This window comes from Salvelinus namaycush, chromosome 8 (genome assembly GCF_016432855.1).
Source record: "Salvelinus namaycush isolate Seneca chromosome 8, SaNama_1.0, whole genome shotgun sequence".
In the NCBI taxonomy this organism is placed as follows: Eukaryota; Metazoa; Chordata; class Actinopteri; order Salmoniformes; family Salmonidae; genus Salvelinus; species Salvelinus namaycush.
Window position 1 is genome coordinate 46182204 of NC_052314.1, and position 22915 is coordinate 46205118.

The following is a 22915-nucleotide window of genomic DNA, read 5'->3' on the forward strand; positions in this document are numbered from 1 at the left end:
AAGAACCAGTGTATCTTTCATTTGCTGTACAACATGTATTTTTCAGCAAAGTTTATGATGAGTTTTTCTGTTAGATTACATCGCTGTCTAAAATTTCTGGTTTTATTTGGTTTTATTTGTGACGATGGCTGCGTTGTAAAACCCAGATTTGTAGCTATAAATATGCACATTTTCGAACAAAACATAAATGTATTGTATAACATGATGTCATAAGACTGTCATCTGATGAAGTTGTTCAAAGGTTAGTGATTAATTTTATCTCTATTTGTGGGTTTTGTGAAAGCTATGTTTGCGGTGAAAAAATGGCGTTGTGTGTTTGGCTATTGTGGTGAGCTAACATAAATATATATTGTGTTTTCGCTGTAAAACACTTAAAAAATCTGAAACATTGGCTGGATTCACAAGATGTTTATCTTTCATTTGCTGTACAAAATGTATTTTTCATAAAAGTTTTATGATGAGTATTTATGTATTTCACGTTGCTCTCTGTAATTATTCTGGCTGTTTTGGTGCTATTTGTGACGATGGCTGCAATGTAAAACTACGATTTTATACCTATAAATATGCACATTTTCGAACAAAACATAAATGTATTGTATAACATGAGGTCATAAGACTGTCATCTGATGAAGTTGTTCAAAGGTTAGTGATTCATTTTATCTCTATTTGTGGGTTTTGTGAAAGCTATGCTTGCGGTGAAAAAATGGCGTTGTGTGGTGAGCTAACATAAATATATATTGTGTTTTCGCTGTGAAACATTTTAAAAATCAGAAATGTTGGCTGGATTCACAAGATGTTTATCTTTCATTTGCTGTATTGGACTTGTGATTTCATGAAATTATATTATATGATATTCCCTGTGGCGCTAGGCTAGGCTATGCTAGTCAGCGTTTCTGATGAGGAGGATCCCGGATCCGGGAGGGTGATTAAGTATTAAGTAACCACATTTTGGGCCTATTACAATACAGAAACCACGACGGATTTGAAGAATATTCACTTGCTGAATGTGCGCCAATCTGGGCAATGGAACGGTCTGCGTGGCCATCTCTGTTGTGATGTCACCTGCTAGGTTGGGAAGCGATCTCTGCTCAGACTACGAAGGTGAATACCAGTAGAATGTTGTCGTCAATATGATTTTTTTTTTGTGTGCCAGAGCTGCCTCAGCTGATACCGCTGTCTGTACACTGAAAGTGGCATTAGTTTGATTTGCAAAGGAAGGTTTTCATTTGTATTTTATTTGATGTTGATGCATTTTGTGCCATTGTAGGTTCTTTAGACCAACAGACATGCACAAACATTACTTACTTAATCCTTATTTCCTGGAGGAACATTGGTGTGCAAACAGGTTGCTATAACAATATAAATCTTAACAGAGTAGAGAATACTGAATGTAAAGGTTAAAGATTATTAAAGATTAAACATTTGCTTGAACCAGGGGGAAAAAGAAAAGCAAAAAGCACCATGAGCCTCTGACTATTTTTTAGAATAAGAAAAACAGTTCTGTGCATATTTCACGTATTCATCTTAGTTTCAGTTAAAGGCCATGCTTTAGATATAGATTATTGTAGAGAAAGACATTTTTAGAGAGAAAGAGAAGAATAAAGGCCTATACATACAGTATGAACATTACATAGAAGATCCATTTATATATCCCATTTATACAGTGAATTCAGAAAGTATTTAGACTCCTTCACTTTTCCCCCCACATTTTGCAACATTACAGCCTTATTCTAAAATGGATTTAAAAAACACAATACCCCATAATGACAAAGCGAAAAAAAGTTTGACATTTTTGCAAATGTATTTAAAATAAAAAACAAATGCCTTATTTACATAAGTATTCAGACCCTTTGCTATGAGACTTAAAAATTGAGCTCAGGTGCATCCTGTTTCCATTGATCATCTTTGAGATGTTTCTACAACTTGATTTGAGTCCACCTGATTTGGAAGTCACACACCTGTCTATATAAAGGTCCCACAGTTGACAATGCATATCAAACACCAAGCCATGAGGTCGACGGAATTTCCGTAGAGTTCCCGAGACAGGATTGTGTCGAAGCACAGATCTGGGGAAGGGTACCAAAAAATGTCTGCAGCATTGAAGAACACAGTGGCCGCCATCATTCTTAAATGTAAGAAGTTTGGAACCACCAAGACTAGTCTGGCCAGCTCTAGGAAATAAAATGTGGGAAAAGTCAAGGGGTCTGAATACTTTCCAAATGCACTGTATATACACAAGTGCTTTGATGCATAAAATAAACCACATTGTACACTGAAAAATAATAAAACACAGACATATTTATATATTATAATATGTGGACACCCCTTTTCTACCCCCTTTGCCTTCTTTATTCAGTACACTGTCTGCAACCCAACCATTGGACGCACAGGAGTTCCAACCAAATGCACGTGACAACAAAATCAAATGTCTAACTAACAGACAAAACAAGTCAGGCTCTCTTTTTGCTTGATGGTTAACAGGGAGGTCAGTATAAGAATGGTGCGTGACAACTCACAGTTCAACATAGATGGTGTGTGTATGTGTAACAGTCATCACTGCTCCAACACGACGGCAGTATTGAGTGAAAAATAAATCAGAACCCCCCCTAAACATCTAGTTAAAAAATAAATAAAAATAAATAAAAAATACATGTTGATGCCATGTCTGGTGTCGATATGACAAAAATAATTCAGGGGAATATATTGTCAAGCTGATCTAAACAAAATAATAAAGATTGTTCCTGTTCCGAAACAAATGTGCTGATTAACAAAATAACTTTGTTTCACTGAGTATTCAAAACTGTCAAAAACTGTCAAGAATACACAGATCAAGTAATCCACTTGATCTGTGTATTCTTGCAGAGCAAGAACAGACATTTTCCCATAGATTTTCCAAAACTTTGATTCAATTCCAGTGTTAATGCCAGCCTAATGAAGTTATGATTTCATTAGAGAACAGCTAATGACATACAAACGCAAGCTCTTGCCAAATTGCATCACTTTAACCATTGGTCAGACAGACTCCATCAACATTGATCTAGGGACGGTCTTCCAGCTAGGATATTTGTTGAAGGTCATGTTTTACATGCAATAAATCTGACCAGGACTACCGCCAAAGCAGGCCTTTTCTCCTATTTAGAAAATGTCAAATTTTGAGTGTGAGTCTTGTCTTATTTACACCTTGCATTAATAATGTAACATGGATTGTTTGGATTTTCGTGCCAGGACCAGACGAAGGCACAACAAAGAGGGAGGAAAAAAGTAACAAATAAATGTTGTCATGGAGATGTGAAAGCGCAACAAATTGTGACTACTCTCTGGACTCAACTTCGTTCTTCGGTCAGCTAAAACAGAAACTTAAAATAGGGCCTTATGGGCCAGTCTTATAGCAATCCAACCAGTATTGCATGTACAAGGAGAAAGCATGGTGACAATCCACATAATGCTGCACTTGGTCTCTTCTCATTGATTTCATGTCATCATTGTTGTTGCATATACTGTTAATGTACACTGAAGTTTGGCCATAGGTCTTAGTGCCACATTCGTTTGATCTTGATTAAATGTTCCCACAATATTAATGGTCCTGGGATCACCATTAACGGTAATGTGTGTGCATGTGTATATGTGTGTGTGTGTGTGTGTGTGTAAGGGGTTATAACTTGAGTATGTCTCAGGGAGGGGGCAGGGATCCAGTCCAGTTCATGGCTGCATCCAAATGGCACCCTATTGACCAGAGTCCTATGGGTCTTTGACCAGTAGTGCACTATATATAGGGAATAGGGTGTAATTTAGGGCACACCCCATGTGTTTACATTGGGGGTCACATCGGATTCCCGTCACGTCCAACGACATCTCTTCCTCTGACATGCCTCAGGGTCCGACGAACACCCCTCAGAGTCATCGCTTTCAGAGGACAAGGCCCCAGCCAAGGGGGGCGTAGGGGGCAAGTCAGACCCCAAGCCCCCCCCCCCTGGAGCCCCCAGGAGGCCGTTGTTGAGGCGGAGGACCCAGCCCAGCTTATTGTGCAGCAGGTGGCGCAGGCCAGGGGGCAGCGGCAGTATGCTCAGGGTGTCTGGGCACTCAGGGAGGAGCTTGCGGAGGCGAGCACAGCACAGGTACTGCAGGGAAGTGGGCGTGAAGCAGGAGCGGATCACCTTCATGCTGCTCTTGGCTGCTGTGGAACACGCCATGGGGTAGAAATGCTTGTTCTGTAGCTCCGTAGCCGCCACGCCTGCAGAATAGAATATACATTTTATTGTCCAGTTTAGAATGGAAATGTATCCATTTGCTGTCACATTACCCAACGTCACACACAAGCAAAAGGCTAGGCGCAGCACAGGGGTAACTAGCTGGGTACATGCAGAGGGGGAATATGAGAAATCCTAGGTAGGTTCCATGTTGATTAGGTCTTGAAGTGATTTATAGGGCCGGTTTTCCCATCCCAGATCAAGCCTAGTTCTGGACTAGAAATCACTTTGAATGGCGATTTAACATAAAGCATGCATTGTAGCCCAGGACTTAGCTTAATCAGTGTCTGAGAAACTGGCCCCTAATGCCCATCTAGTTACATACTGCCCAACCACCCATCTAACATGCAGTTGTAACGGCAGCCTTCCTCCTCTTCATCTGAAGAGGAGGTGTAGCAGGGATCGGACCAAGACGCAGCGTAGTTCGTGTTCAACATGTTTAATAAAGAGTGAACGTGAACACTACAAGATACAAAATAACAAATGTGGCAAAACCGAAACAGTCCTATCTGGTGCAGAGAACACAAAGACAGAAGACAACCACCCACAAACCCCAACACAAAACAAGCTACCTAAATATGGTTCCCAATCAGAGACAATGACTAACACCTGCCTCTGATTGAGAACCATATCAGGCCATACATAGAAACGGACAAACTAGACACACAACATAGAATGCCCACCCAGCTCACGTCCTGACCAACACTAAAACAAAGAAAACACAAAAGAACTATGGTCAGAACGTGACAGTACCCCCCCCCCCCAAGGTGCGGACTCCGACCGCACAACCTAAACCTATAGGGGAGGGTCTGGGTGGGTATCTGTCCGCGGTGGCGGCTCTGGTGCTGGACGTGGACCCCACTCCACCATTGTCTTTGTCCACCTCCTTTGCGTCCTTTGAGTGGCGACCCTCGCCGCCGACCTTGGCCTAGGAACCCTAACAAAGGGCCCCACTGGACTGAGGAGCACCTCTGGACTGAGGGGCGCCTCATGACTGAGGAAACTCCTCCGGACTGAGGGACAGCTCATGACTGAGGGACAGCTCATGACTGAGGGACAGCTCATGACTGAGGGGTAGCTCATGACTGAGGGGTAGCTCATGACTGAGGGGTAGCTCATGACTGAGGGGTAGCTCAGGACTAAGGACAGCTCCGGACTGAGGGGTAGCTCATGACTGAGGGACAGCTCATGACTGAGGGACAGCTCATGACTGAGGGGTAGCTCATGACTGGCGGGCGGCTCATGACTGGCGGGCGGCTCATGACTGGCGGGCGGCTCTGGCGGCTCCTGACTGGCGGGCGGCTCCTGACTGGCGGGCGGCTCTGGCGGCTCCTGACTGGCGGGCGGCTCTGGCGGCTCCTGACTGGCGGGCGGCTCCTGACTGGCGGGCGGCTCTGGCGGCTCCTGACTGGCGGGCGGCTCTGGCGGCTCCTGACTGGCGGGCGGCTCTGGCGGCTCAGGACAGACGGGCGGCTCAGATGGCGCTGGGCAGACGGGAGGCTCAGACGGCGCTGGGCAGACGAGGCTCAGACGACGCTGGGCAGACGGGCGGCTCAGACGACGCTGGGCAGACGGGCTGGGCAGACGGGCGGCTCAGACGGCGCTGGGCAGACGGGCAGCGCAGGCGGCGCTGGGCAGAGCAGACGGGCAGCGCAGGCGGCGCTGGGCAGACGGGCAGCTCTGGGCAGACGGCAGACTCTGGCCTGCTGAGGCGCACAGTAGGCCTGGTGCGTGGTGCCGGAACTGGTGGTACCGGGCTAAGGACACGCACCTCAAGGCTAGTGCGGGGAGCAGCAACAGGGCGTACAGGGTTCTGGAGACGCACAGGAGGCTTGGTGCGTGGTGCCGGACCTGGTGGTACCGGGCTGGAGACACGCACCTCAGGGCGAGTGCGTGGAGGAGGAACAGGGCTCTGAAGACGCACAGGAAGCCTGGTGCGTGGTGTTGGCACTGGTGGTACTGGGCTGGGGCGAGGAGGTGGCACCGGATATACCGGACCGTGAAGGCGTACTGGAGCTCTTGAGCACCGAGCCTGCCCAAACTTACCTGGTTGAATGCTCCCCGTAGCCAGGCCAGTGCGGGGAGGTGGAATAACCCGCACTGGGCTGTGCTGGCGAACCGGGGACACCATGCGTAAGGCTGGTGCCATGTACACCGGCCCGAGGAGACGCACTGGAGACCAGATGCGTTGAGCCGGCTTCATGGCACCTGGCTCGATGCCCACTCTAGCCCGGCCGATACGAGGAGTTGGGATGTACCGCACCGGGCTATGCACACGTACAGGAGACACCGTGCGCTCTTCCGCATAACACGGTGTCTGCCCGTACTCTCGCTCTCCACAGTAAGCACGGGAAGTTGGCGCAGGTCTCCTACCTGACTTCGCCACACTCCCCTTTAGCCCCCCCCCCAAGACATTTTTGGGGCTGCCTCTCTGGCTTCCAGCCACGCTTCCGTGCTGCCTCCTCATACCACCGCCTCTCGGCTTTAGCTGCCTCCAGCTCTTCACGAGAGCGGCAATATTCTCCAGCTTTAGCCCAGAGTCCCTTACCGTCCAGAATTTCCTCCCATGTCCAGGAGTCCTGTGTACTAGGCCGCTGCTGCTGCTGTCCCTTACCACGCTGCTTGGTCCTTTTTTGGTGGGTGGTTCTGTAACGGCAGCCTTCCTCGTCTTCGTCTGAAGAGGAGGTGTAGCAGGGATCGGACCAAGACGCAGCGTAGTTCGTGTTCAACATGTTTAATAAAGACTGAACGTGAACACTACAAGATACAAAATAACAAATGTGGCAAAACCGAAACAGTCCTATCTGGTGCAGAGAACACAAAGACAGAAGACAACCACCCACAAACCCCAACACAAAACAAGCTACCTAAATATGGTTCCCAATCAGAGACAATGACTAACACCTGCCTCTGATTGAGAACCATATCAGGCCATACATAGAAACGGACCAACTAGACACACAGCATAGAATGCCCACCCAGCTCACGCCCTGACCAACACTAAAACAAAGAAAACACAAAAGAACTATGGTCAGAACGTGACAGCAGTGTTGGGGAAGCTACCCTGAAAATATAGTTGACCAAGTTATCAATTACTTCACACTGCAGGAAGTTAAGCTACCCTTAAAGGAAAACACCCAAAAACAATCTTACCGGCAGTATTTCTGTAACTTGATTGCTGGCACGCAAAACATTTCGGGACTATATCAACAATGGACTAATCAAACAAATACCTAAATACATATTTTGGGGTGTAATTTTTCTTTAAGAAAAAATATAGTTTACTTAACTAAAGTTTATTTGAAAAAGTAGTTCAAACTAATTTGTGATAAATTATATCTAAATCTGAAACGTCAGACTACAAATTGCAAGAACAGTCAAATGTAAACAGAATGTGTAATTAGCCTATTAATAACAAAAACTGTTTCAAGTGAGAATTAGGCACGTTTGATGCCGTAAAAGAAAGGAAATTCTTGCCTACTTCACCCATATTTTCTTATCTTTTTGCCCAAAAAAGTAGTGTGTAGTTCCAGTAGTTAACTACAACGCTACATGGCAAAAAAGTGATTAACTACTGAAAATGCTACCAAGATTTGAATTTAGTTCAACTACTACCAAGCTAATGCAAAACGTAGTTAAATTACTATATGTAGATCACTACTCACCCCACCTGGTCCCCTTGACCTGTGACCCCTGTAATTACCTATGCACTTGCGGTTCTTAAAGAAGGTGAGTGTTCCATGCCATGTGTCCAGGTGCACTCCGATGATTGAGCCCTGGCCGAAACGTGAGGAGAAGGTCACCTTGTCTCCTTTATGATGTAACAGACCTAGAAGATGACCATATTAGCATTATTATTATTATTATAAGGGGAAAACAAAACTGGCTCACACACACACACAATTATTTCATGTTTCAAAACAATTTCTTTATCCAGATGAAGGGTACTGTTAAGGGATCCCCTATGGCTCCTAATTATGCTAATGTATATGTGGGTTACATGGAGAAACAGTCAATTCTCAACCACCCCAAAATATATATTTTCCCCCAACATTATTATTTGGAAATGGTACATTGATATCTTTGCTCCATTCGGGAATTTTCCACTCCAGTTAGCTCATCAAATGCCAACTAGTGTTAGCACTATGACTTGTAGTCTATGGGAACAGCTGCTGTACCTGTAGACTTCCTGTCAGCACTGGCTCACGAAACTACCTACCTTCATACTGCATGGTCATGGCTAAACAGCTTTTGTCAAATTGACATCAAAAGTTATTATTTTGCATTTTAGCTAACCCTAACCCTTTTCATAACCTTAACCCAATTCTCCTAAACTGCTACGAAAAGTCAAATCTGACAAAAGCTTTATTCTTTCTAGTCAAAACCATACTAGACGAAGAGACATAAAAATGATATCCACGAGTTAATCAGACTCTGGGTAAGTAGATAAAAGGTCTTCATTGCCAAAATCCCGAATTATCCCTTCAACCTCTACGGGATCGGGACAGTTGTTTCGTAATATGCATAATGTGACTAGAACGACGTGGTAAAGAACAGCATCTTTACAAGGTCCTTTGCTGTTGTTTTGGGATTGATTTGCACTTTTTGACCAAAGTACATTCATCTCTAGGAGACAGAACCGCTCCTTCCTGAGCGGTATGACGGCTGCGTGGTCCCATGGTGTTTATACTTGCGTACTATTGTTTGTACAGATGAATGTGGTACCTTCAGGTGTTTGGAAATTGCTCCCAAGGATGAACCAGACTTGTGGAGGTCTACAATATTTTTTCTGAAGTCTTGGGTGATTTCTTTTGATTTGCCCATGATGTCCTTGAAATACATCTACAGGTACACCTCCAATTGACTCAAATGATGTCAATTAGCCTATCAGAAGCTTCTAAAGCCATAACATAATTTTCTGGAATTATCCAGCTGGTTAAAGGCAGTCAAATCCGTGTATGTAAACTTCTGACCCACTGGAATTGTGATACAGTGAAATAATCTGTCTTTAAACAATTGTTGGAAAAATGACTTGTGTCATGCACAAAGTAGATGTCCTAACCGACTTGCCAAAACTATAGTTTGTTAACAAGAAATGTGTGGAGTGGTTGAAAAACTAGTTTTAATGACTCCAACCTAAGTGTATGTAAACTTCCGACTTCAACTGTATGTATTTGTGTGATATATAAAATTGTCCGATTAATCGGTAACAGCTTTTTTTGGTCCTCCAAAAAATCATAAAATCGGTCGACCTATAGTCCTCAGTACATGGGCAACAGGAGTGGGTGGGGGGAGACAGAGACATATATCAAACAGACCAAACCATTATCAATTTCTATTGGTCCAATGAAAATGGATGCAGGGGTGTGGATAGGCTCATTTGAACAACCTATTTTAGGCCTTGATGTTATTATGCAACTTGACTCTACATCGAACATTTCTGAAGGGAAGGTGACGTGGCAAATTAGACAACTGCAGGGATCTACACTTCAGAACCATCCTATTTGGACTACGAAGAAAAGAGTGTGGAACTTTGCATATGGAACCAGTGTGCTTGACAGGTGTTGCCCCACCTTACACAAAACAATATCCCATTAGCAAAGAAAGCTATGGCCGCTACTAAAGTAGTGGAGGCTCCTAACATCATCATACAATGTGGCACACCATGTAATCCAGCTACTCTGATGCTTCCTCCATAAACCACATTACTTGAATACGACTGTTGTGAGTTGGTTTTGGATCAACTCTTTGATGGGTTTATTAAGAGTCATCCGTTGGAAAACCCTGAGTTTATCTTATACACAGACGGTTCAAGCATTGTGGAGGGGGGTGTGAGAGGAAGGCAGGCTGGGCAGGTACTACTGTTGGGTTCTGAGAATATGAAATATACTTATTCATGTCACTGAGGGAGAGAGGGTAATGTATAACATTTACATTATATCAGGATATGTTATTGTTAGCCATCAGGGATCCTATGGGAGGGATCCTCTGAGAGGACACAGTCTGGTACCAGGCACCATGACAGCCGTGAGTTGGAGAGGAGTGAGCACTTTGGGGTAGAGGTCAGGTCAGATGAAGTGAGGAAGAACAGATATCACTAAGGTTCTGTCTAGCAACAGAGATGGATTGGCTGTTCAGATGTGTAGGAGGAGACTCAGGAGGAAGGGTTAAATATCAGTGCTTGTGTGAAATGTCATTGTCTAATGCAACTGTATTGATCCTCTGGGAAGAATTAAACTTGGTTAAGCTTTCATAGTGTCCGTTGAGTTTTTTATCCTGAGAATTAGAACCTAACACTACAATGGACAATGTGATAGTGACAGGCACGTTAGATTTAAGAAAATCAGATGTTCACTTTGAGTGACACAATGTTTAACTATTGCATACAACTCTCTAATGCAGTAGCGGAAGCAGACAGACAAGTATAAGAGGCGTGGGGAATAAGTCCCGAGGGGGGACATGACGTAGTACCAGGACAGTGGGTGATGGTAAAAAAATATTTAACAGAGACATTAGGGCCAAAATGGGAAGGTCCTTATTAAGTTCTGCTCATAACTAGGTCAGTAGTAAAAGTCCATGGAAAATCACAATGGATATTATGTCACTCATTGCAAGGTTGTCCATGTTGATGACAAAGCGGAGCCTGGAGAATAAAGAACTGATTGGCCCCCGATTGCTAATCAATCTCGGGTGAAGAAGCATAGTAAGATGATCAGAACCTGATATGCTTCTATGTTGTACACAGCAGTCATCATATTAGGGATATCTTGGTGAAATGTCCAACTTCTTCCTGAAAATCGGGACATGCTTACTTAGGGAAATCTATGTGAAATATCAATTTCTCTTGAAACCAGGACATGTTACTTTCACTTTTTTGTTTCCTTCATTACAGGTTACTAGAATCTACAGTCTGAAGCAATATCCCTTGACCCAAGGACTGTACTTGAAATGATACAAGATCACTGGTGAAGTGTTCACTAGAGAAGTCCTTATCAACCAGTGGAACGGAAGAAGAATTAGAAAGGAAGAAGAATTCCTCACTACCAGACTTTCAGAACATAATTTCTAATAGTTATCTATGTGGGACTGATACCAGTGTGGAAGAGCGGATCACTTTTAAAGGACTTGGTAAATGATTACCTTGCCAATAGGTATATGTATGAATGTATGAATATGTATGAACTTTCCAATTTGTAAGTCGCTCTGGATAAGAGCGTCTGCTAAATGACTTAAATGTAAATGTAATAGGACGATTGAATATTATGGTCTTGTAGACAATTTTATTTTTTTGAGTTTCCTCCTAATACAGGATGTGGTAGGAATTGTAAGGGACATCATCATTACACCGGTTAATACTTATTTTCTATAACTTTGTTTGAAATCAATTTCTTATTGTAATAGCAAGTAAAATATGCCCTTTGTGTTCTATAGAAATGCAAGGTGTTTAATGTGAATGATTTTATGCTTACTGCTAATGTTTTTTATACTGTATATTTTTTAATGTTTTTTTTATTATTTTCTAAAAAGACATTTTAAGTATATTTCTTTTAAAAATGGTCTAGGGGGGAGTGTAAGAATATCTCGAAGATAAATACACAACGCAGAGGACGAGAGGTCAAGAGTACTAAAAGTCAATAGAGTACTAACGGTCAATATGGAATTATCAATGGAAATAGTTGGTTTTCAGTTCAACATCTGTTAGGAATGTCAGTCCTGAACTCATTGCTATGTGTGGCACGTTCTCATTGGTCCAACCTGAAATAGGATACTTGTTATTTGGCCATTGGCCCAGTTTTATTGCAAGGAATTCTAATTGGCCAAAAACAGGCTAGTGCTGGGTTATAAAACTACATCCTGTCCCTTTGTTCTGTGGAGAGAATCAGAGAGAATCACTGAGGACAGGGAAGGAACGACCATCTAACATCTACCTCTCAGCATAAAATCTATGATTTATCCTCTTTGAATAAACCTATTTTCCTCCCCCTGATTTGCTATGGGGTTTGTGTTATTAAAGAATAACATCAACTGCTAACAGCTCTAAAATTGAAAACCCTGTCCAGCAGAGCAGGCACCACTACAGGCAGGCTCAATCAAACACTGAAAGTATTTGAAAGAAAACGAATACGATATGAACCCAGGTCTGTTTGTGATGAGGACTATCTGATGGATTATATGGTTTTACCAGTGTAGGAGAGACCCCAGCTGTCGTCATCTTTCCCCAAAAGGCTGCAGAAGGTATGTCTGTACTTATCCAGCTTCACGTCACAGGTTCCGATGCCTACCATCTACACAACATCGAAGAGTCTTCATTCAACATGTTCACTTTAACCACATAACATCAAAATAGAACAGTAATGAACATGCTCACCATCATACAATATGCAAAAGGTTCACAAAATAAGCTTTAGGAAAGAGAAACCACTAAACTTCCTAAGGTCTTACAAGCCTAAGCACCAACCCCCAGCAGAGGAGGCTGGTAAAGAGAGAAATCAGAGGACAGGCTCATAGTAATGGCTGGAATTGAATGAATGAATGAAAACTGTTCCATTCATTCAATTACAATGTGCCCGGCCTCCGATTTAAAGTGACACCTGTCTCCACTGATCCTCATAATGCTGTCTCCTGAGTAATGATAGGCAGAGCCTCACCATATCGGTCCCGTACACTGGTGATGTCATCTTGATCTCCCAGAAGTGCTGTCCATCTGCCAGCTCCTTGGAGCCTCTTATGGCTGCTGTGCCGCAGCTGTACTCCGTGTGGAAGTTGACTTTGCGGTTGTCGCAGGTCATCAACGTGGCCGTGGAGCGGTTACTATCGTCCCACACCCAGTCGAAGTCTGCAATGTCAAGAGGTCAGTGGATCAAATGACAGTTGACTTCCAACATTTCAGACACTTAAGATATTTTAATAAGCAAATAATGGTGAGAGCTTCACTTTGGGAACTCCCTTATACAGCATGGGCATGAAACAGAAGAAAACCCTCAGAAACAGTGTGAAATACCTGAAGTGACTACCTGAACTTGACCTATAAAAAACGCTCACTTTCCACTTCAAAACGTTTTGCTACGGTGTGCCCTTCTGAACACAACCCTAGTTCCCCACCCTGCCCCTCCAGTCCTCACCCTGGTCTTCCTCTCCACAGTGGCAGTCTTTGATGCGGTGGAAGCCCCGGAGACGTGGGTTGTAGCTGGGCTCGGCCTGGGAGTCGCAGGTGCAGTACGACTCTCCGGTAACAGGCACGGCACTGGGGACCGGTGGCACCACGGGACGGTAGTCTGGCTCAGAGTCTGAGTCACTGTACTGCAGAGGCCACAAACAGTGCTCAAATATGTCAGCTTTACTTGACTCCGCTTTTCTGGCACAATGGAACTGTCTACGTCACAGGTGTCAAACTCATTCCACGGAAGGCCAATTGTCTGCGGATTTTCGCTCCTCCCTTGTACTTGATTGATCAATTTGCCTTAGGTCCCTCATTAGTTAGGAACTCCCCTCACCTGGTTGTCTAGGTCTTAATTGGACACAAACTGAAAGGAAATAACAAAAACCAGAAGACAATCTTCTCTCTATGGAATGAGTTTCACACCCCTGGACTACGTCCGTCACAAACTGACCCTTACCTGTAAGCGTTCGTAGCCCCACTCCTCACTTTCTGAGGCCAGTACCAGCGCCCGGGAATCAGAATCTCGCCGTATTCCACTCCACACGTAACGCCACGCCCGGCTGTTCCTGCTCCGCCTTGACATTGCAGCAGGACACCTGGGGGAGGGAGGAGTCAGGAGAGTCAGAGTTGGGTGGACAAAGGTTGCGTCCAAAATGGCACCCTATTCAGTGCATTACTTTTGACCAGAGCCATATGAGCTTCAGAAGTTGACAATTTTACAATGTTGGCAAAAATGTGATTTTACAGTGCATTCGGAAAGTATTCAGACCCCTTGACTTTTTCCACATTTGGTTACGTTACAGCCTTATTCTAAAATGTATTAAATTGTTTTTTACCCCTCATCAATCTACACACAATGTCCCATGATGACAAAGCAAATTTTTTAATAACTGAAATATCACATTTATATAAGTATTCAGACCCTTTACTCAGTACTTTGAGAGCCCCGACGATCGATCTGAACATTAACACGCATCGCTTTCGGTACGGTTATGGAAGCATAAGGACCTTATATTTCATATCAGTAAGAAATAATTTTCAAAAAACAAAAAGAATACATTGATACACATACACCTTTATAGGGTTAGTGTTCCCACATCGCCATCTCCATGTTACAGAGTGTGTTTACGGAAGACCTCCTGTGCTAATTAGCATGCTCCTAACCTGTGTGTAACGGAAGAAGGCCGCCAGAAATGTGTTGTCACTGAAAAACAATGTTGCCTGCAACTGTGATAAAACCGGTTAAAACACTGTATACTTTGCATTTGTGAAATTATATTGATGTAATATAGAACCATATCGCAATTTAGAATTCTAGTATTTTATCGCAATTTAGGATTAATTCACATTTAGATAAGAGTATTTGACTGTCTACCTCTGAAGATACTGTATCATATAAGGTCCTTGGACCATAACGATAGGCTCCTTAACCTCTAAAGGTCTAAGCCAGGGATCATCAACTAGATTCATCTGTGGGCTGATTTTTTGAGTGGATTTGTAGACTGCAAAAATTCGCTAGCTAGTTAACCAACAACCGTAACCATGTATTTGAGAGACAACAGGTGCTCATTGTGCAAATGTATTCCCGTTTTTAATAAACATTGGAGACAAAATACAGTTAACATGTTGTCAACAATCTAAGCCAACGCTGTATGTTTTGCCTCTTAATTACGCACGCGTTGGTTTTGTTGCTAAACAACAAAGCCGTATATTAGTTTGTAGGCCAAACCGTTTGGACTCTACAGACTCATGTTTTTGTGAGAAGACCGATTTTCTGGATTTCTCTTGGTCTGATAAACAGTGATGTAGCTCTGCCACATTCCACAGCAGATGCAGAAGGCCGACATAGACGGATCTGGTGGATTGAGCCAATGCAAAAAAAACATAACGCAAAGACGGATTTTGATGGGGACATTTTAATTATGTTAAACTGATGCACGGGTGCATCAATCAACTAGGGGGTTAAGAGTACATCTTGGGCTAACTGATGCCTAGCCTAGCTACACCATCAATTATGAATAAATGAATATCTCCTACTCAGGCCATTTACCATTTAAACAAATTGTTACAGTTCCGGTCTGCTTAAGGGGCACCAATGCAATGGATAGAAGAATGAGCCAGATATTTCACCGGATGTATAAATGTGACGCATCCAGTTCGCGTTTCCACACCACCAAATATGGTGATGAGAGGAAGCCCAGTGGCCTGCAGTGTGAGAAGATGGAGATGGATTTTGGCAGTCATTCTGCTAAATCCCATTGATTAAACATTTGATCTCCAGTTCCATTTCAAAAACTAAAATCTGTAACAAACAGTGGACTGTGTTTTTTAGACTTTACCCTTTGCCAAAGTTGAAAAAAATTGCTTTGTTTAGAATGAGTGCAAGGGCGAATATAGTTATTGCACACGCACTTCACAGCGTAGACGTTCCCTAACGGAAATATGCAAATAAAATGCTATAACGCAACAATAGGATCTCACTAGCATGTGCTTGGCTCTGCCCACCTCCTTGCTTGTTCTGCCCACTATGATTATTTTGCTCCATTTGGAAGTGGTGCACGACTCCAGGATTTTGAGTCAAAAGGAGTAGACTCTTGCTCGACTCCAAAAACACACTGAAACGGATGCGCACACACCCATCTAATTATTGCAGTCCTACTAGGAAGACTACATTTAGAGGACATGAGCATGATGCTGCCCACTTGACTATAAAAGGCCTATTTTGTTTGAATATAGAAGGTGATGTGTAGAAACAAAAATATTTCAGTGATATTTCTGCTGTGTCATGACATGTCCCATGATGCAGCGCACTTTGCTGATAAACCTGTTCTTTGCCATGCCCTATTCGGTCAGGAATTACCAGAGAGGATGTTTCATCTTCCGTCTCTGCAGTGTTGCCATGTTCACGGTTTTCCCGCCATATTTGGCTACTTTATAACCTAAGTTGTGGGTGAAAATGTATTGGCCATGGTCGCAGGTTTGTGGGCTATTTCTAAGTTGCACCGCGGCCGCCATGGCATTTCTCTTAAAAAATATACAGTACCATTCAAAGGTTTGGACACACCTACTCATTCAAGGGTTTTTCTTTATTTTGACTATTTTCTACATTGTAGAATAATAGTGAAGACATCGAAACTATGAAATAACACATATGGAATCATGTAGTAACCAAAAAAGTGTTAAACCAAATATATTTTATATTCTTCAAAGCAGCCACCCTTTGCCTTGATGACAGCTTCGCACACTCTTGGCCTTTCCTCAACCAGCTTCACCTGGAATGCTTTTCCAACAGTCTTGAAGGAATTCCCACATATGCTGAGCACTTGTTGGCTGCTATTCCTTCACTCTGTGGTCCAACTCATCCAAAACCATCTCAATTGGGTTGAGGTCGGGGGATTGTGGAGGCCAGGTCATCTGATGCAGCACTCCATCACTCTCCTTCTTGGTCAAATAGCCCTTACACAGCCTGGAGGTGTGTTGGGTCATAGTTCTGTTGAAATACAAATGATAGTCCCACTAAGAGCAAACCAGATGGGATGGCTTATCTCTGCAGAATGCTGTGGTAGCCATGCTGGTTAAGTGTGCCTTGAATTCTAAATAAATCACAGACAGTGTCACCAGCAAAGCACCCCCACCTCATCACACCTCCTCCATGCTTCATGGTGGGAACCACACATACAGAGATCATCCGTTCACCTACTCTGTGTCTCACATAGACAATGCAATTGGAATCAAAAATCTCATATTTGAACTCATCAGACCAAAGGACATATTTCCACTGGTCTAACGTCCATTGCTTGGCCCAAGCAAGTCTCTACTTTTTATTGGTGTCCTTTAGTATTGGTTTCTTTGCAGCAACTCAACCACGAAGGCCTGATTCACGCAGTCTCTTCTGAACAGTTGATGTTGAGATGAGTCTGTTACTTGAACTCTGAAGCATTTATTTGGGCTGCAATTTCTGAGGCTGGTAACTCTAATGAACTTATCCTCTGCAGCAGAGGTAACTCTGGGTCTTCCTTTCCTGTGGCGTCCTCATGATAGCCAGTTTTATCATAGCGCTTGATGGTTTATGCGACTGCACTTGAAGAAACTTCCAAAGTTCTTGAAATTTTCCAGATTGACTGACCTTCAAGTCTTAAAGTAATGATGGACTGTTGTTTCTCTTTGCTTATTTTAGTTGTTCTTGTCATAATATGGACTTGGTCTTTTACCAAATAGGCTTATCTTCTGTATACCACCCCTACCTTGTCACAACACAACTGACTGGCTCAAACGCATTAAGAAGGATAAAAATTCCACAAATTAACTTTTAACAAGGCACAGCTGTTAATTGAACTGTTAATTGAAATGCATTCCAGGTGACATGAAGCTGGTTGAGAGAATGCCAAGAGTGTGCAAAGCTGTCATCAAGGCAAATGGTGGCTACTTTGAAGAATCTCAAATATAAAATATTTTGATTTGTTTAACACTTTTTTTGTTACTATATGATTCCATGTGTTATTTCATAGTTGATGTCTTCACTGTTATTCTACAATGTAGAAAATAGTAAAAATAAAGAAAAACCCTGGAATGAGTAGGTGTGTCGAAACTTTTGACTGGTACTGTATATTTCACTGTGACCTGTTGCTGACTGTCAGGCAATGAGGCAGGCTGATGCTGAGTGAGTGATTGGTGGGGATGGCCGGAGAGGTTTGTGTGTGTGTGTGTGTGTTTGTTTGTTAATAGAACACTACAGTTATTGACTGAGTCATGTGAGCGAGAGGACAGAAAGCAGCACGCGTGCATGTTGTGACAACTTTTTACCAGTTGAATGTAGGCCATTTACTGTCATTAGGGAGACACCTATTTCTAACACTTTTTCCATAAAACACTATGCAAGAACTGATGCACATCAAGAAACAATGGAGACAAAGTGTAAAAGGTGTAACATACACTTTGTATTTCACAGAAAATCCCTAATTAATTTAAAGGTTATTTTGAGATGTGTTACACTACTTTCAAGAGAACTATTTTATTGTAGTTATTTTCTAAATTGTGATGCCATCAACGGGAGCCATGCTTTTACTCCTCAGTTTGCTCAAAGTGTGATGAGGAAAGGTGTGTTTATGTATGTTTATTTGTCTTTTGAATGCAAATGTTCACAAATGCACAAAAATATTAAATAAAAGTAGTCTTGTTGCACTACTGTCGGTAGGAATATATAATAGCGTGAATGGGGATCATTTTCGAGTGCACCTTTGCAAGGCTAGCCCAGCTAGAGAAAGGGTCTCTTTCAGGTACAGACAGCGTGAGTTTCCTGACGATTTTCTCACGCTATTCTTTACTATCTTTTGTCAGGCAAATATACTTGAGTTATGAGGGTCCAGATGGCAGCATTGTTTGCCTTGGATTTGTAGCCATTCCATGCAGGTATGTTGTCAAATGTGACATTTTTGTATTTCATGTTTGATGTGCCTAGTTAGCTGTCATTCATTTTGTTAACTGTCTGGTCATGTCAGGAATGGTGTTGTTGCCTCATTAGTATGCCTGGGGTATAATAGTACATTCAAATAAATAGTACTTATAAGCAAATTATTAGTATATTGGTGTACAACTTTAATAAAATGACATTTGAGTCTTTTGAAAATATGAACATGTACATTTTGTACGATGCATTTTTTTGTTGTCAGTTTGCTCAAAGCGTGGTGAGGAGAGGCAAATATACATGTGTATGAGTCCAGACGGCAGCATTAACATTTGCCTTGCTTTTGTATCCATTCCATGCAGTCATTAAAAAAAGAGAGACAACCAGCAGAATTGTGTCCAGAGCTTTCCCTTCCCTTCCACCTAAAACTCACCAGAACACAATGCAGAAAGGTACCGGTATAGAACCGGTTACAAAAGCACTGGAAAACGGCTTTGGGCGCACTAGAGTGCATTACATAAATTCGCTCAGAGGTGGTTTAAACTGCATTCTGGACCAGGTCTCTCTTGGAAAACAGATATTATCTCAATGAGAAAAAAACGGTATAAATAAAGGTAAAATAAAAAAACTAAATTTGAATGTTGACTGCTTAAAGAAAAAGGTATCAAGCAAAGTGCTTATTGTATGCTCAGTTCTTGGGTCTCCGGGGCTACCCGAGTGGAAATTTGAAATGGAAGTTATGAAACTCCTTCACGTGGTTCTTCTTATGTAGAAAAGTCCTCAATGTAACTGACATTAGGCTAAATGTGTAGAATTATACATTTGCCTCTGCTGGCCATCAAGTAGCCTATTACATTTATATGCCATTGTAGGCTACCATTTCATACAATAAATATGTTGAAATGACAATATCACTGGAGTCATTGCAAATCAATGTGTCACCTGTGTAGCCTACCTGGACCTGGCAAAGCAATTTAATAAATAGCCTACGACAGTTTGTTGTTGTAGCCTTGTGTTATTATGAACGCATTAGATTGACGTAACAGTTGTCAGATTAGGCTACAGGTTAAAAAAAAAAAAGTTTTAAAATAAACACTGGCTGTTGTTGACAAGCATATTCAGTTCATATACATATTATTAAAATGTAATTCATTGATTGAAATTATGACCCCATCCTCAGCAGCCTATTCAAGCAGGCTATTGGTAAACAAGCACCTCTTATTGCGAAATCGCCTCACTATTCATTAATAAATTTGTCTTAATTTGAACTAAGCAAGCTGCTAAATCATTCAGTTTATATCTTGCCTACATGTTGTCTAGGATACTGTAGACTATCTGAAATGAGATGTAGGCCTATCAGGGGCTATAGGATACCTGCCTTAAGCTAAGCAAACTACGGCAAAATGTAATTGCATTCATAAACCCAGACTTTAGTCTGTAGCCTATGCCTATTGAAATTACAAGTCAATCTTGCAAATGGGACCATTTATAACGGTTTGTAGTCTTAATATCTGGCACATAATTGCCAGAAAATAGGCTAACAGTTTTTTTTATGTTCATCCAAGTGTTTCTTGCTCAGAGATTTCCTGTCGGATTTATTTATAGTTATGCACATGCGCAAAGGGGATTTATATACATTTATAAACCTTGTTCGAGCCCTGAATGCTGATTGGCTGAAAGCTGTGCTATATCAGACCATATACCACAGGTATTACAAAACATTACTTTTTACTGTTCTAATCACAGTGGTAACCATTTTATAATAGCAATAATGCACCCCGGGGGTTTGGGGTATATGGCCAATATACCATGGCTGATGGCTGTATCCAGGCACTCCGCATTGTGTCATGCTTAAGAACAGCCCTTTTAGCCGTGGTATATTGGCCATATACCATACACCTCGGGATGGTTGAGCTAGCGTGATCTAATGTGATTAGCATGACATTTTAAGTTACGAGACATTTCCCAGGACAGAGACATATCTGATATGGGCAGAAATCTTAAATTCTTGTTAATCTAACTGCACTGTCCAATTTACAGTAGCTATTACAGTGAAAAAATACCATGCTATTGTTTGAGGAGAGCGTACAGTTATGAACTTGAAAATGTATTAATAAACTAATTAGGCACATTTGGGCTATCTTGATAAAACATTTTGAACAGAAATGCAATGGTTAATTGGATCAGTCTAAAACTTGGCAAATACAGAATTGCACCTAACCTGGAATAATACATTGTGACCTTTCTCTTGCATTTCAAAGATGGGGGGGAAATAAAACAAACATGTTTTTTTCGTTTGTATTATCTTTTACCAGATCTAATGTGAATTATTCTCCTAATGTGTTATATTCCTTTCAAATGGTATCAAGAATATACATATTCTTGCTTCAGGTCCTGAGCTACAGGCAGTTAGATTTGGGTATGTCATTTTAGGCAAAATACATTTTTAAAGGGTCCAATCCTTAAGAGGTTGCAATGTCATAACTTTATTATATAACAATTATTATTATTTAGAGGAAACCCGAATTTTACTTCTAATGTCGTTACAAGTTACTATGATATTCCTTCTTAATTGGCTCAATAACGTTACGGAAAAATATTTATTGTAGAGATATGGCAACTCCTCCCATGCTGTCAAAAAAATGTGTGCTAGTTTTTCCAAGCCTTTTGGGCAGGTTTTGAGTGGTCATGGGCTCAACATTTTAACTTCACCTGGCAACCCTGCGTCTCTCTGTACACTTCACGTACCATCAACTGTCATGCACAGATTTTAGCTAGCTACATTTTACTTACCTAGTTGCTGTGCATAAAATATCCATCCATCTGTTTAAATTAAGTGACCAAGCCACGCAAATATGTAGGCTAGGCTACTGACTAGATCATACAATCAATCATCTCGTCTGGTACGTTTTGGGCCTAGCTGGCTCGCGAACAGCCCCAACGGTACTGCACACGTTTTCAATTTAACTAACGTCAACGGGCTAACTGTGCCTCCTTGGTCAAGGACTAAACATTTACATCATGGCAAAAATGTAAGAAATAATATGCATCATAACTAGTTACATATCTACAGTTTGTAACCTTTCTCCAACATGTTATTTTTTGTTGACGTTAGCTAGCTTGCAAGTACCTAGTTAGCTACAGTTGGCTGGCTAGACAGCGTTAGCGCGATTGCTAATGTACCTGTACTGTAACGTTACCAGCCGTCCGTTTCCTGTCCGACACTTAAAAATAAGCCCTTAGTCTTCGTTAAATGTCACAGGACTGCATAGGCCAATATCTTTATGAAACATTTGCAGCGAAGTACTTTCTTTACTAACATGCTAGTCGGCCAACTAGCTTAAGTCACTCTCTATCACAGAGTATGACAGAGTTTCTAAACCGAGGCGCATCATCGCGATACTTCCGGGAACGCTTGCCAAACAGACCAGGCCGGGTTTGAGACTTCCATGAGATACGTCAAAAAGTATTCCTTAGTTGTTACTTTTCTCAAAATCTAATGGCACAACCTGGATTCTAACAATGTTTTAAGTAGTTCAACACGTTATTATTCCAACCTCGTGAAAGTGCGAAACTGACACGTGTTCATTTTCGTCACAAATTACTTTATAGTTAAGGAGTGCCTTTGATTTGAAGGCTTGCACTGGCGCAGTTTGGCGCGAGACGTCCGTTAACCCGATGCGGTGTTTCTACGCATGCATTTAGCTCGCCAGCTTCGCCACCGACATCGCCTGATGCGTGATTTCTATTGGAGAAACAGTTTCTGCCCAACTTCAAACCAAATACTTTTTAAAATAACTAACCCAAAATAGACCAGAGCCTGTCGTTTCCAATGGGAATAAATTAATCCGAGTGGGCGTCAGCGTAGTTTAGTGGTTAGAGTGTTGGACTAGTATCCGAAAGGTTGCAAGATCGAATCCCCGAGCTACTAAGGTACAAATTTGTCGTTCTGTCGCTGAACAAGGCACTACCCACTGTTCCTAGGCCGTCATTGAAAATAAGAATTTGTTCTTAACTGACCTAGTAAAATAAAGGAAAAATACAAGTGGGCAGAGCCAAGCACCAGCTATGGAAATCCTATTGGCGTGTTCTAGCATTTATTTC

At 42.2% G+C, this 22915-nt stretch overlaps 1 protein-coding gene across 2 annotated transcripts; it reads right to left on the reverse strand.

Moving 5' to 3' along the window:
• Positions 1-2139: 2139 nt before the first annotated feature.
• On the reverse strand, positions 2140-22796 carry LOC120052747 (SPRY domain-containing SOCS box protein 3-like). Of its 2 annotated transcripts, none has more exons than XM_038999838.1 (7): positions 22615-22796; positions 13865-14003; positions 13370-13547; positions 12896-13083; positions 12430-12532; positions 7951-8076; positions 2140-4231 (listed from the first exon to the last, which is right to left on the reverse strand). In XM_038999838.1, the coding sequence occupies exons 2-7, from the start codon at positions 13988-13990 to the stop codon at positions 3837-3839; spliced, it is 1116 nt and encodes a 371-aa protein (XP_038855766.1). In that variant the 5' UTR covers positions 13991-14003; positions 22615-22796; the 3' UTR covers positions 2140-3836. The 2 variants fall into 2 exon arrangements, with proteins under 2 accessions (XP_038855766.1, XP_038855765.1); XM_038999837.1 differs by lacking the exon at positions 22615-22796 and adding an exon at positions 21995-22288.
• Positions 22797-22915: the final 119 nt, after the last annotated feature.

Excerpts from the sequence above, each read along its gene's own strand:
- LOC120052747 (XM_038999838.1), bottom strand. The coding sequence starts at position 13,990 with ATGTCAAGGCGGAGCAGGAACAGCCGGGCGTGGCGTTACGTGTGGAGT. Across the intron at positions 13,084-13,369 it reads CTGTGGAGAGGAAGACCAGG|ACTTCGACTGGGTGTGGGAC; the intron begins GTGAGGACTGGA and ends TTGACATTGCAG. Across the intron at positions 8,077-12,429 it reads CTGGGGTCTCTCCTACACTG|GTCTGTTACATCATAAAGGA; the intron begins GTAAAACCATAT and ends GTCATCTTCTAG.